The 14071-nt window shown below is 38.0% G+C and overlaps 1 protein-coding gene across 1 annotated transcript in view; it reads right to left on the bottom strand.

Annotated features, from left to right (window-relative positions):
- SPAST (spastin) overlaps positions 1-14071 on the bottom strand; it is an 83572-nt gene that overhangs the window by 16421 nt on the left and 53080 nt on the right. Inside the window, exons 8-12 of the mRNA XM_037740764.1 lie at positions 9921-9995; positions 8420-8491; positions 3631-3706; positions 3314-3405; positions 3130-3209 (exon numbers count right to left, since the gene is read on the bottom strand). Coding sequence (XP_037596692.1) covers positions 3130-3209; positions 3314-3405; positions 3631-3706; positions 8420-8491; positions 9921-9995 — 395 coding nt within the window. The remainder of the gene's footprint in view (positions 1-3129; positions 3210-3313; positions 3406-3630; positions 3707-8419; positions 8492-9920; positions 9996-14071) is intronic.

The following is a 14071-nucleotide window of genomic DNA, read 5'->3' as shown; positions in this document are numbered from 1 at the left end:
CCTCTGCCTCCTGGGTTCAAGCGATTCTTCTGCCTCAGCCTTCCGAGTAGCTGGGATTACAGGTGCTCGCCACCATACCCAGCTAATTTTTTATATTTTTAGAGATGAGGTTATACATAATATATATGTAGATGATGAGGTTATATATAATATAGGTTATATATAATATAATATAGATGAGGTTATATATAATAGAGATGAGGTTATACCGTCTCGGTCAGGCTGGTCTCGAACTCATGACCTCAAGTGATCTGCCCGCCTTGGCCTCCTAAAGTGCTGGGATTATATAGGTGTGAGCCACCGTGCCCAGCTAGCATTTCATTTTCTTTGTGGCTGTTGTAAATGGGATTGTGTTCTTGATTTAACTCTTAGCCTGAACATTATTAGTATATAGAAATGCTACTAATTTTTGTACACTAATTTTGTATCCTGAAACCTTGGTAAAATCATTTATCAGTTCTAGTAACCTTTTGGCGGCATTTCTAGGGTTTCTTCAGTATAGAATCATATTGCCAGTGAAAAGAGAGACAGCATGATGACTTGTTTTCCTATATGGATGCCTTTTATTTCCTTCTCTTGCCTGATTGCTCTGTAAAATGCCCATACTGCCCAAAGCAATTGATAGAGTCAGTGCTATTCCTGTCAAACTATCAATGTTATTTTTCACAAAAGTAGAAAAAATTATTCAAAAATTCATATGGAACCAAAAAAAGATCCAAAATAGCCAAAGCAATCCTAAGCAAAAAGAACAAAGCTGGAAGTATCACATTACCTGACTTTAAACTATACTATACAGTAGCCCAAACAGCATAATTCTGGTATAAAAACAGACACACAGGCCAAAGGAACAGGATAGAAAATTGAGAAATAAAGCCACACATCTATAACCCATCTGATCTTTGACAAGGCTGACAAAAAAAAAGCAATGGGGAAAAGACTCCCTATTTAACAAATGGTGTGGGGATTATTGGCTAGCAATATGTAGAAAAAATGAAACTGAACCCTTAGTTTTCACCATATACCCAAATTAACTCAAGACGGATTAAAGATTTAAATGTAAGATCTCAAAGTATAAAAATGCTAGAAGAAAACCAGAAAATACCCTTCTTGACATCAGCCTTGGAAAGAAATTATGGCTCAACAACAATTGCAATAAAAATAAAAACTCACAAGTGGGACCTAATTAAACTAAAAAGCTTCTGTACAGCAAAAAGAACCATCAACAGAGTAAACAGACAACTTACAGAATTGCATCCAACAAAGGTCTGATATCCAGAATCTACAAGGAATTCAAACAATTGAACAAGCTAAAAACAACCCTATTAAAAAATGGGTAAAAAGGAAATGTACAGACATTTCTCAAAAGACATATGAGGGGACAACAAACATGAAAAAATATGCATCATCGCTAATCATCAGAAAAATGCGAATCAAAATCATAATGAGAGTGCCGGGCGCGGTGGCTCAAGCCTGTAATCCCAGCACTTTGGGAGGCCGAGGCGGGTGGATCACGAGGTCAAGAGATCGAGACCATCCTGGTCAACATGGTGAAACCCCGTCTCTACTAAAACTACAAAAAATGAGCTGGGCATGGTGGCGCGTGCCTGTAATCCCAGCTACTCAGGAGGCTGAGGCAGGAGAATTGCCTGAACCCGGGAGGCGGAGGTTGCGGTGAGCCGAGATCGCGCCATTGCACTCCAGCCTGGGTAACAAGAGCGAAACTCCGTCTCAAAAAAAAAAAAAAAAAATCATAATGAGATATCTCACATCAGTCAGAATGTCTATTAATATAACAGCAAAAAAAAATCCCATGTTGTCTAGAGATTGGTGTGAAAAAGTAAAAAAAAATATAACAGATGCTGGTGAGGCTGTGGAGCACATATACTTTGGTGGTAATGTACAGTTTAGTCATTGTGGAAAGCAGTTTGAAGATTTCTCTAAAAACAAAACAGATCTACCTTTGACCCTGTAATCCCATTATTGGGTATATACCCAAAGGAAAATAGATCATTATACCAAAAACATATGCATTTCATGTTTATTGCACTATGCACAATAGCAGACATGGATTCAACTTAGGCGCCCACCAATGGTGGACTGGATAAAGAAAACGTGGTACATACACACCATGGAATACTACACAGCCATTAAAAAGAATGAAATGATGTCCTTTGCAGCAACATAGATGGAGCTGGAGGCCTTAATACTAAGCAAATTAATGCAGAAACGGTAAACCAAATAGTATATGTTCTCATAAGTGGGAGCTAAAAATTGGGCACACATGGACACATGGGAACAATACACACTGTGGACTACTACATGGGGGAAGAAAGGAGTGAGGTGTGGGTTGAAAAGCTACCTACCACACACTATGCTCACTACCTGAGTGCAATATACCCATGTAACAAACCTGCACATGTACCCCCTGTATCTAAAATAAAAGTCAAAATTATCAATAAATTAATAAAACAAATTTCCCAAAACAAAGGAAGTTCTAAACTGTCAATTTAAAGAAACATCAAATCTCCGGAAAAATAAATACAGATCAACATACTTTTCAAATAACCAGATTTTAATGGCTAATAATTCTATCTAGTAAAGAGAGGAAAAAAATCAAGTTAATTTATAAATTTGAAAAAATCAGCTTGGATTCAGACTTTTACACTACTATAGCCAATCCTAGAAAAAATGGAGCAATATTGTAAATTCCTTGGGGAAGTATGCCCAAGAATTTTATGCTGAGTCAAATTGTTCTTCCATTATGAAGGGAATAAATTTGCTCAAACACACAAGAACAGAAAACACATTTTCCATGAACTGTGCTTTGATCACCTTCTCAGGAAGCCCAATAAAAGAGGGTAAGAATCAATTCTGAAGTTTAAAGATAATTTAATGCAACCCAGAAGAACCGACCAATCTGCCTTAAACCTTTACTAGACTAGTACTCCTGATATCAAGCTGTTGACCTCAAAATCATCATTTAGTTGGTAACATAGAGGCTAGAGGACAGTACGGGAGGAAAATAGTGAATTGTCTTAAAACTGAGAATAAGGAAATAATACGTAAGATGAACATATGAGTAAATATTGTCTGTAATAAATGCATGGATTTCCATATAAATCTCCCTACCTGAGAACAGCCTCATCAAGCTCTTGCGGCCTATTAGTTGCACCCATTACAAGTACTCTGTCATCTCCAGCAGACTGTACCTACAAACAAAGATATTTGTATTTTTAACCTTGGCCATTTAATAGAATATACATATATATACTAAAATGCTGCCACATAAAAAAATATCATAATCAACACTTACACCATCAAATTCTATTAGAAATTCAGTTTTTAGGCGTCTACTAGCATCGTGCTCCCCTTCTCTTCTTTCACACAAAAGGCTATCAACTTCATCTAGAGGAAATACAAGTATAAGACTTTAAAAACCAAGCTATGTGAGTCATCTGAGATCTAGTTTAATACTTATTAATAGAGTGGGTCCTATTAAACTCATTAGATAGTCTTTAAGCTTGCCCTCTTTAAAACTTCTTCCTTCTGGATGTTTCCAATCATCTTTCCTATTTGCAGGGGGAAATTTTACAAATAGTCAACTAACTTAGTTGGAAAATATGTTCTTACCTATGAAAATTATAGAAGGTTGAAGTTCTCGAGCCACAGCAAAAAGAGCTCTCACCAATTTCTCTCCTTCTCCCACCTAAAACAAGGCATTATATTGTTATATACATAAAATGCAAGATTATTCCAGTTTTTTAAATTTTATGTTGAAAATCTAGCACACAGGAATTTAATTTCCCTTCCTTACAACAACCAAAGATTTGGTTTGAGAAAGGAGACAGTATTACTGAACTGTCCATTATAATTTTAGAAAATAGACCGTGATTTCATATAGCCTGGTAAGTGCTTTAAAAATTCATCTATTTTGTTTCACCCTGCATTCCTAAGACTTGAGAATGAAATAGCTATTCGGTCAAGGATCTAACTAGTGAGAAAAGGGAAGACTGTGAGAAAAGGGAAGACTAAGGGAGAGAAAGAGATGCTGTACATATTCCTTAAGCCCTAGATTACAAGGTATATTTATAGAAGCAAGTAAGTTGGAATGTGCCCTCCTAAACAAAACTTGCTCTATTAAGAACACCTTGAAAAGTCATTCTCACAACACCATCATCAATAAATATCAAAATTTCTTTCTTTTTTTTTTTTTTTTTTTTTGAAACAAGACTTTTGCTCTGTAGCCCAGTTTGGAGCAAAGTGATGCAATCTTGGCTCAATGTAAACTTGCCTCCTGGGTTCAAGCGATTCTCATGCCTCAGCCTCCCAAGTAGCTGGGATTACAGGTGCCCACCACCATGCCTGGCTAATGTTTGTATTTTTAGTAGAGGCAGGGTTTCCCCATGTTGGCCAGGCTGGTCTTGATGTCCTGACCTCAGGTGATCCACCTACCTCACCCTCCCAAAGTGCTGTGATTAGATGCATGAGCCACGGTGCCCGGCCAACAAATATCAAAACATTTCCAGATAGTCCAGAAGGTCTATGAACACCCACTGAGACATTCCCAGATGCTGACAGCATACAAAGGCCATTTTATGCACCAAAGTAATGAAAGAGTCATAAAGTCTGTGACAATCTACTATAAAAATGTTTCTGTCCTCTAGGTAGCATTTATTCTTTTTATTGAAGATTCAACTTAAAAACAAAAGAAATGGCCCAGATTTAGAATAATCAAAACAAATATTCTCAGAGCTGAAAGAAATCTCAAAAGATCACCTCTTATGACATTAACATTTACAGATGAAACAGGCCTAAAGTGATACTTTCTTAAGGCCAGTTCAGGATGTAAAAGTTAGGCTAGAGGCCGGGCACAGTGGATCACTCCTGTAATCCCAGTACTTGGGAGGCCAAGGCGGGTGGATCACCTGAGGTCAGGAGTTCAAAACTAGCTGGCCAACATGGCAAAACCCTATCTCTACTAAAAATGTAAAATCTAGCTGGGCGTGGCGGTGCATGACTGTAATCCTAGCTACTTGAGTCTGAGGCAGGAGAATCGCTTGAACCCAGAAGGCGGAAGTTGCAGTGAGCTGAGATCACACCACTGCACTTCAGCCTGGGCGTAAGAGTGAGACCTTGTCTCAAGAAAAAAAAAAAAGCTAGCTTAGAATCCCTATCTCCTAACTTCCACGACAATGATTTCCATTGTACCAAATGCATAATGTGGGTAAACGTGCTTTAACAACAACTTGAAGACCAGGCACGGTGACTCATGCCTGTAATCCTAGCACTTTGGGAGGCTGAGATGGGAGGATCATTAGAGCCCAGAAGTTTGAAACCAGCCCTGGCCTGGCAACATAGTCATACCTCATCACTACAACAATTTTTTTTTTTTTGAGACAGTTTCTTATAGTCGCCCAGGCTAGAGTGCAGGGACACAATCTCAGCTCACTGCAACCTTGGCCTCCTGGGTTCAAGCAATTCTCCTGCCTCAGTCTCCTGAATAGCTGGGATTACAGGCACCTGTCACCACGTCTCACTAATTTTTTGTAGTTTTAGTAGAGACAGGATTTCACTATGTCAGCCAGGCTGGTCTCAAACTCCTGACCTCATGATTTGCCCATCTCAGCCTCCTACAGTGCTGGGATTACAGGTATAAGCCACTGCATCCATCTCCCAAAATTTTTTTGAAATTAGCTGGGCATGGTGGCATGCGCCTGTAGTACCAGCTACTTAGGATGATAAAGTGTGAGGATCACTTGAGCCCAGGAGATTGAGGCTGCAGTGAGCCATGCTCACACCATTGCACTCTAGCTTGGGCAACAGAACTAGATCCTGTTTCAAAAAATAAATTAATAAATAGAATAATGACTTGTAAAATTTCAAATAGGAAGTAAAATGTGATCTAACTACTTTAAACATTGAGAACATTTTAAGTACAATGATTTATTAAAATATTTAAAGAAACTTACAAAATATTTGACTTAGCAGAGATAACACAAGAGAAATATTACTTTATTAACTTCTCTGATTTTTTTCCCTAATTTTTAAATCTAGTAGCATACTGATGCACTGAATGCCAAACTTTACAAACATGTTGAAACTGTGTGGAAAAACTAGTAAACTGGCAAGAACTATGCAAATGTTAGGTTTTTTATTAATGATCAATTAGAAGCAGGTTAATTAACAGTTTGAAAATATAAGAAAAATATAAAAATTAAATCTATTTGTGTAAAAAAGCACAACTACAACTACTTGCAACAATCTGGATAAATCTCACAAACAATGCTGATGAAAGAAACCAAATGCACATACAGACAAAATCCTATGTGATTAGGTTTATATACAGTTCAAAGGCATGCTAGTTTTGTCTATGACGTTAGTAGTCTAGTGGTTTTGGGGGAGAGGAGTGAGTGGGTAAAGATGGTGGAGTGCCTGGAGGGATTTCAGGGGCACAGGTAACAATTTATTTCTTGACCTGGGTGGTGATTACGAAAGTATATTTGCTTTATGACTGAGCTGTATACTTATGCTATACTTTTCCACCGGTAAGTTATTCAATAAACAAGGTTAAACAATAATACAACATGTTAAGATACATATGCAACTGATTTTTTGCGGAAACTAATCTAGATATTTTAATAATGCAAATGTTGTCCATGACCATGATGCAGTTCCTCCCAAAAGCTTTCTCAGGATATATCATGAGACAGAACATCTATATAATATTATCCAATGCTTTCTTTTTAAGTCTTCAAAGTCAGGTCACATCTGAGGTAAAATATTCAATTCTTATCATCCTCTGAGCATACTGACAAACTGGCATGAGACCACAGAAGGCAACTAAGATAATAATAACTATTCTGGGGGCTGGGGGAAGCAGATATAACGTTAAGTTCCTATATATTTGAAAGGCTATCTCATAAAAGAAAACTAGAATTTTGTTAAATCAAGTACATTAAAACTTAGAAAAAGTACATTTTAGGTAAACATAAGAAAAAAATTGTATTGGCTAGAACTGCCAAAATGATAGACTAGACATTTCAATTTTCTTTTTCTTTTCTCTTTTCTTTTTTTGAGATGGGTTCTCACTTTGTCACCCAGGCTGGAGTGCAGTAGCATGATGTCTCAGCTCACAGCAAACTCCACCTCCCAGGCTCAAGTGATCCTCCCACATCAGTCTCCTGAGTAGCTGAGACCACAGGCACATAGCACCATGCCCAACTAATTTTTTATATTTCTGGTAGAGACAGGGTTTTGCCATGTTGCCCAGCTTGGTCTCAAACTCCTGAGCCCAAGTGATCCACCTGCCTCGGCCTCCAAAGTGCTGGGATTATAGGCCTGTGCCACCACACCCAGCCTCAACTTTCTTAAAAGCAAACTTGCTTCAAGATATTTAGGCAGTATCCAAATTAAAGGTTAAGATCATGAATGTTATGTTGTTTCTGGAAACATGAAGATGAAGCAGAATACTCTTGAAACAAGTATGGATAAAAGAGAATGGTTGCTGTAATATTTTTAATGAAAGGCCACACTCATTGGAGCTCAAATCCTAGTTTCCCACTTCCTTATGAGATCCTCAGCAGATCACTGAACTTCTCTGTAATTTCCTAATAGAGATATGAGAATAATATCTATACATCATATGATTATTTATTCCACAAGTATTTATTCAGTACCTACTTACTGCCAGATACTGAAAATGGAAGTGAAGAACACATGGCGATAGTCTCTGCTCGCATAGAGACCATCTTCTAGTGGTGGTGACAGTGATATCAAATACAACTAAAATAATCATATCAATGAATATGAATTTCAACTTCAATGAGTATGACAAATGAGGTACAAGTGATGCTAAGAGGATAATGGGGGGAGAGTCAGGGAAGGCTGTAACATTGCTGATGACTAAGTTAAATTGAGATAATTAGGGGGGCCCTAATCTACAGGGGAAATTTGGACACAGAGACAGATAAAAGGAGAATGCCATGTGAATATAAAAACAGAGATGAGAGGGATGCATCTACAAGCCAAGGAATGCAAAAGATTGCCAGCAAGCCACTAGAAGCTAGGAGAGAGGCATGCAACATACATTTTCCCTCACAGCCCCCAGAAGGAAATAATCTGCCAACATTTTGACTGATCTTGGACTTCTAGCTTCCACAACTATGAGAAAATAAATTGCTGATGTTTAAGCCAACCAGTTTACGATATTTTATTAAATGGTTCCAGTAAACTAATACAATATTTGACAATACAAATGTACATTAACTTTCTACTCTGAAGATTGATATTAATCATATGTTAATAATAGATATAAAACTCCTAGAAAAGTATTTTCATTAAATATTATTACCATTTATAGTTAACACAGTAACTTTTAGACAGTAACTTAAAATATGACAATATTGGAAACAGCACTTACATATTTTGAAGTTAAACTTGCAGCACTTATATTAAAGAAGGTTGCATTCGATTCTGCAGCTACTGCTTTAGCCTTTAAAAATCACAAGAGCAAATATTAAATTAGTTCATGTCTTGCTTTTAAAAGATAACCATATTTATCGATTTAAGTACTAGAAAAGATTCTCTAAAAATTTAAGCTATGGGCCGGGTGCAGTGGCTCACAACTGTAATCCCAGCACTTTGGGAGGCCAAGGCAGGCAGATCAGTTGAGGCCAAGAGTTTGAGATCAGCCTGGCCAACATGGTAAAACCCCGTCTCTACTAAAAATACAAAAATTAGTCAGGTGTGGTGGTGCACGCCTGTAATTCCAGCTACCTGGGAGGCTGAGGTGGCAGAATTACTTGAACCCAGGAGGGAGAGATGGCAGTGAGCCAAGATCAAGTGACTGTACTACAGCTTGGGTGACAGAGCAAGACTCTGTCTAAAAAAAAATTATTAAAAAATAAAAATGTGGAGGGGGAGGGGCACAAAATAAATAAAAAATTAAAATGTAAGGTATGATACAATCCCCAAAATATGGCAATCAATGTGTTTCTTTCTTAGCAATGAGGACAGGTTACAGAAAGAGCTATGCTTTTTCTACTCTCTTCCTGAGAGATCATCAGAGAAATTTTTTTAAAAAAGAGTGTTATTCTCCTCTCTTCTTAGGTATACAAAGATAAATGCTTTGAGAAAGACAAACATCTTAGGAAAAGCTACTCTTTCCCTATTAGTTTTTTCCATCCAGAAGAGCTATGCAGAGGAAAGAGGTATCCAGATCCTGATAAAAACTTCTAGCAAAAGAATACTTAAAAAAAAAAAAAAAAAGTTTTTGCATTGATAATGAAAAAAAGCTATAACATATTGATTATCTAAATAAAGTTGTTATGATAGTAGAAGCAAAAATCAAGGGTTAGAAAGACACTCAATATAGTAAGGTAAACTTCCAAGGTAAAAATTTTAATATTTAATTTTCAAAAAATGACAATTACACTGTCAAATTTAACCAACCAAAAACACACTACTGAGATAATACTCATGGTTTTCCATCTACTTCTATATTGAAAAGTAGTTGAAAAACTTAAAAGAAGTCTATCAGCCAGGTGCAGTGGCTCATGCCTGTAATCCTAGCACTTTGGGAGGCCCAGGTGAGAGGATTGTTTGAGGCCCAGAGTTTGAGACCAGCCTAGCCAACATGGCGAAATCCTGTCTCTACCAAAAATACATAAATTAGCCAGGTGTGGTGGCGTGTGCCCATAATCCCAGCTACTCAGGAGGGTGAGGCACAAAAATTGCTTGAACCCAGGAGGCGGAAGTTGTAGTGAGCTGAGATCACTCAAAAACAAACAAACAAACAAACAAAAATGTATCACAGCAGAAAGCAAATCATAAATAATAGACTCAGGGACGAGATGAAGTTTCGTTTTTCATGTTATCCCAAATATCTCAATAAAAAACTCGAATTTGAAGAGAACTCTTACCAGCATCGTCTTCCCATTCCCAGGTGGACCAAAGAGTAACAGTCCTCTGGCAGGAGCTCTAAGTCCTGTGAACAACTTAAAAATAAATATTTTAGTTTACAACTATGATTCTAGAGACATTTTAAGTACCATGTGTCATCTAAAAAGCATCCTTTTCAGTAGCATCCTCCCAAACAGAGCTGCCCACAACTTTAAAGGAAACACATAATCATAAATTAGTGTAATAATTAAAAACACTGGGTGTGGTGACTCACACTTATAATCCTAGCACTTTAGGGTGCCAAAACAGGAGGATCATGTGAGCCCAAGAGTTCAAGACCAGCCTGGGCAACATAGGGAGACTCTGCTTCTACAAAAAATTAAAAAAAAAAAAAAAAAAATTAGCTGGGTGTGCTGGATTGCCTGTGCTCCCAGCTACTCAGGAGGCTGAGGTGGGAGGATTACTTGAGCTTGGGAGGCCAAGGGTACAGCAAGCTTTGATCTCACCACTATACTCCAGCCTGGCTGACAGAGTGAGACCCAGTCTCAGAAAAATAAAAGGAAATAAAACCAACTCCTTTGTGATAATATTGAAAGCAGACTGCTTAAACAAGACAAACTGAACACAGCCATGTTTCTCTACTTAGAAATCATACCAAAATAATGCTAAATGAATAAAAAATATATAAATCTTCCAAACAAAAATAGAAAAGGAGGTAACACAATAAATTCCCATAAAATGGAGAACTGATAATGTGTGGTACATCATTTAGCAGAGCTTAAAACCTAAATATCTACTTGTGAAGGGATACCTAGATACAAGAAGCACGCTGATGTGAACAAAATTCTCAGGAAGGTTCAAGAATTGGAGGCATCAGGCACCACAGAAAGCAGTAGTAAGGCAGGCAGCCCAAAACAGAGGAATGGATTGAAAGTTGGTATGAGGAACTCCCCACGGGTACCAACCACCACCAAAGCAGGAGGCAGGAGTTATATTCTATAAAAAAATAAGTTAGAGTCTCCAGACTTAGGGACATTAGGCATGACAAGAGTCACGGGTGGAGCCCCAGACTGAAAACACCTCAACTACACTTATTAAATAATAGTGAATGTGTACATACTTTTAAGTTGAATCATATGAAATAGCTAATATCCAACTTAAAAAAAAAGTCTATTTTTTTCAGTGATTTTATGTTTGCAGAAAATTGAGCAGAAAGTACAGAGTTCCCATATAACCTTTCATTCCTTTCCAATTTCCCTTAATCTGAATATCTTGTATTAGTGTAGTACTAATGAAAAATGATATATTATTAACTGAAGTCCATAGTTTACAGTAAAGTTCACTCTTATGTTTGACATTCTATGGGTTTTGACAAAGGTATAATGACATGTATCTACCATTAGATTATCATAAAGTACAGTTTTACTGTCCTAAAAATCCACTGTGCTCCACCTATTCCTCTCTCCCTATCTTCCTTGGCAACCACTGATCTATTTACTGTCTCCACAGTTTTGCCTTTTCCAAAACATCATATCGTCAGAATCCTACAGTATATAGTCTCTTCAGATTGGCTTCTTTCATTTAGCAATATGCATTTATGGTTCCTCCATGTTTTTTTCTGGCTTGATAGATCATTTTTTTAATTGCTGAATAATACTCCATTACACGGATATATCAGAGTCTGTTTATCCATTCACCTACTTACGGATGGCTTGGTTGCTTCCAAATTTTGGCAACTATGAATAATGCTGCTAGAAACATTCACATGCAGGTTTCTGAGTGGATGTACATTTTAAACTTATTTGGGTAAACACCAAGGAGTAAGACTGCTGGACCATATGGTAAGAGTTTTGTAAGAAACTGTCAAACTGTCTTTAGTTTTGTAAAAAACTGTCAAACTATCTCCCAAAATGGTTCTGCTATTTTAGATTTCCATCAGCAATGAATGAAAGTTTCTGCTGCACCAAATTCCCTGCCAGAATTTGGTATTGTCAGTGTTTTAGATTTTAGCCATTCTAATAGAGGTACAGGGTAACTTACTGTTGTTTTAATGTGCAATTTCCCCAATGACATGATGTTGAGCATATATTCATATCCTTGTTTGTCATTTATCTACCTTCCTTGGTGAGGAGGTGTCTGTTCAGATATTTTGCCCATTTATTAACTGGGTTGTATCTTTTCTTATTGTTGAGTTTTAAAAGTTCTTTGTATATTCTGGATACTGGTCCTTTATCAGATAATGAATTTTGTAAAGTCTCCCACTCTGCTGCTTGTCTTTTCATTCTCTTAACGGCATCTTACAGAGAACAGTTTTTTTTGTTTGTTTGTTTTTATTTTCTGGAGATGGCGTCTTGCTCTGTCGCCAGGCTGGAGTGCAGTGCTGCAATCTCGGCTCACTGCAACCTCCGCCTCCTAGGTTCAAGCGATTCTTCCGCCTCAGCCTCCCAAGTAGCTGGGACCACAGGCTTGCGCCACCACGCCCAGCTAATTTTTGTATTTTTAGTAGACACGAGGTTTCACCATGTTGGCCAAGATGGTCTCAATCTCTTGACCTTGTGATCCGCCCACTGCAGCCTCCCAAAGTGTTGGGATTATAGACTTGAGCCACCGCGCCCGGCCAGAGCAGAAGTTTTTAATTCAAAGTTCAATGTATTTATTTTTTCTTTCAAAGATCATGTTTTGGTATTGTACCTGGGAAGTCACTGCCAAACCAAACATTTTTCTCCTATGTTATCCTCTAGAAGTTTCAGTTCACATGTTACATTCAGGTCTGTGATCCATTTAAGTTAACTTTTGTGAAAGTTGTCAGGTCTGTGTCTAGATTAATTTTTTTTTAATTTTTTTTTTTGAGACAGAATCTTGCCCTATTGCCTAAGCTGGAGTGCAATGGCGTGATCTCGACTCATTGTGACCTCTGCCTCCTGTGTTCATGCAATTCTCCTGCCGCAGCATTCCGAGTAGCTGGGATTACAAGCATGTGCCACTATACCCAAATAATTTTTTGTATCTTTAGTAGAGATGGGGTTTCACCATGTTGGCCAGGCTGGTCTCAAACTCTTGACCTCGTGATCCACCCACCTCAGAATCCCAAAGTGCTGGGATTAGCTGGTGAGCCACCACGCCGGGCCATCTAGATTAATTTTTTTGCATGTGGATGTCCAGTTTTCCTATACCATTTGTTGAAAAAGCTATCTTTTCTCTATTGAATTATCTTGTTCCTCTGCCTACGATCAGCTGACTTTACCTGTGTGGGTCGATTTCTAGGCTCTCTGTCCAGTTCTATTGATTTGTCTATTCTTTTGCCAATGACACGCTGTCTTGATTAACGTAGCTTTATAGTAAGTCTTGAAGTTGGGTAGTTTCAGTTCTCTTTCTTCTTCAATAATATATTGGCTGCTTTGGATCTTTTGCCTTTTCATATAAACTTTAATTAGTTTGTCAGTATCCACAAAATAACTTTCTGGGTTTTGATTGGGACTGCACTGAATCTATATATAAACTTGGGAAGAACTGACATCTCAATAATATTTAGTCTCCCTATCTATTTACTTGGAATATCTCTTAATTTACTTAGTTCTTTGATTTCTTTCATGAGTGTTATAATTTTTCTCATATAGACCTTCTACAACAAACTTTGTTAGAATTTTTTTTTTTGAGACAGAGTTTCATTCTTGTTGCCCAAGCTAGAGTGCAATGCCGCCATCTCAGCTCACTGCAACCTCCACCTCCCAGATTCAAGCACTTCTCCTGCCTCAGTCTCCCAAGTAGCTGGGATTACAGGCACATGCCACCATGCCCGGCTAATCTTTCTTTTGTATTTTTAGTAAAGATGGGGTTTCACCCTGATGGCCAGGCTGGTCTTGAACTCCTGACCCTGGGTGATCCACCCACCTTGGCCTCCCAAAGGGGTGGGATTACAGGCATGAGCCACCACGACTGGCCACTTTGTTAGAATTATACTTAAGTATTTCATTTTATTAGTGTTAACATGAATGGTATTGCCGGGCGCGGTGGCTCAAGCCTGTAATCCCAGCACTTTGGGAGGCCGAGGCGGTTGGATCACGAGGTCAAGAGATCGAGACCATCCTGGTCAACATGGTGAAACCCCGTCTCTACTAAAAATACAAAAAATTAGCTGGGCATGGTGGCGCGTGCCTGTAATCCCAGCTAC

Source organism: Cebus imitator, unplaced genomic scaffold (genome assembly GCF_001604975.1).
Source record: "Cebus imitator isolate Cc_AM_T3 unplaced genomic scaffold, Cebus_imitator-1.0 Scaffold88, whole genome shotgun sequence".
Classification (NCBI taxonomy): Eukaryota; Metazoa; Chordata; class Mammalia; order Primates; family Cebidae; genus Cebus; species Cebus imitator.
This window is presented reverse-complemented; position numbering and strand designations above follow the sequence as displayed.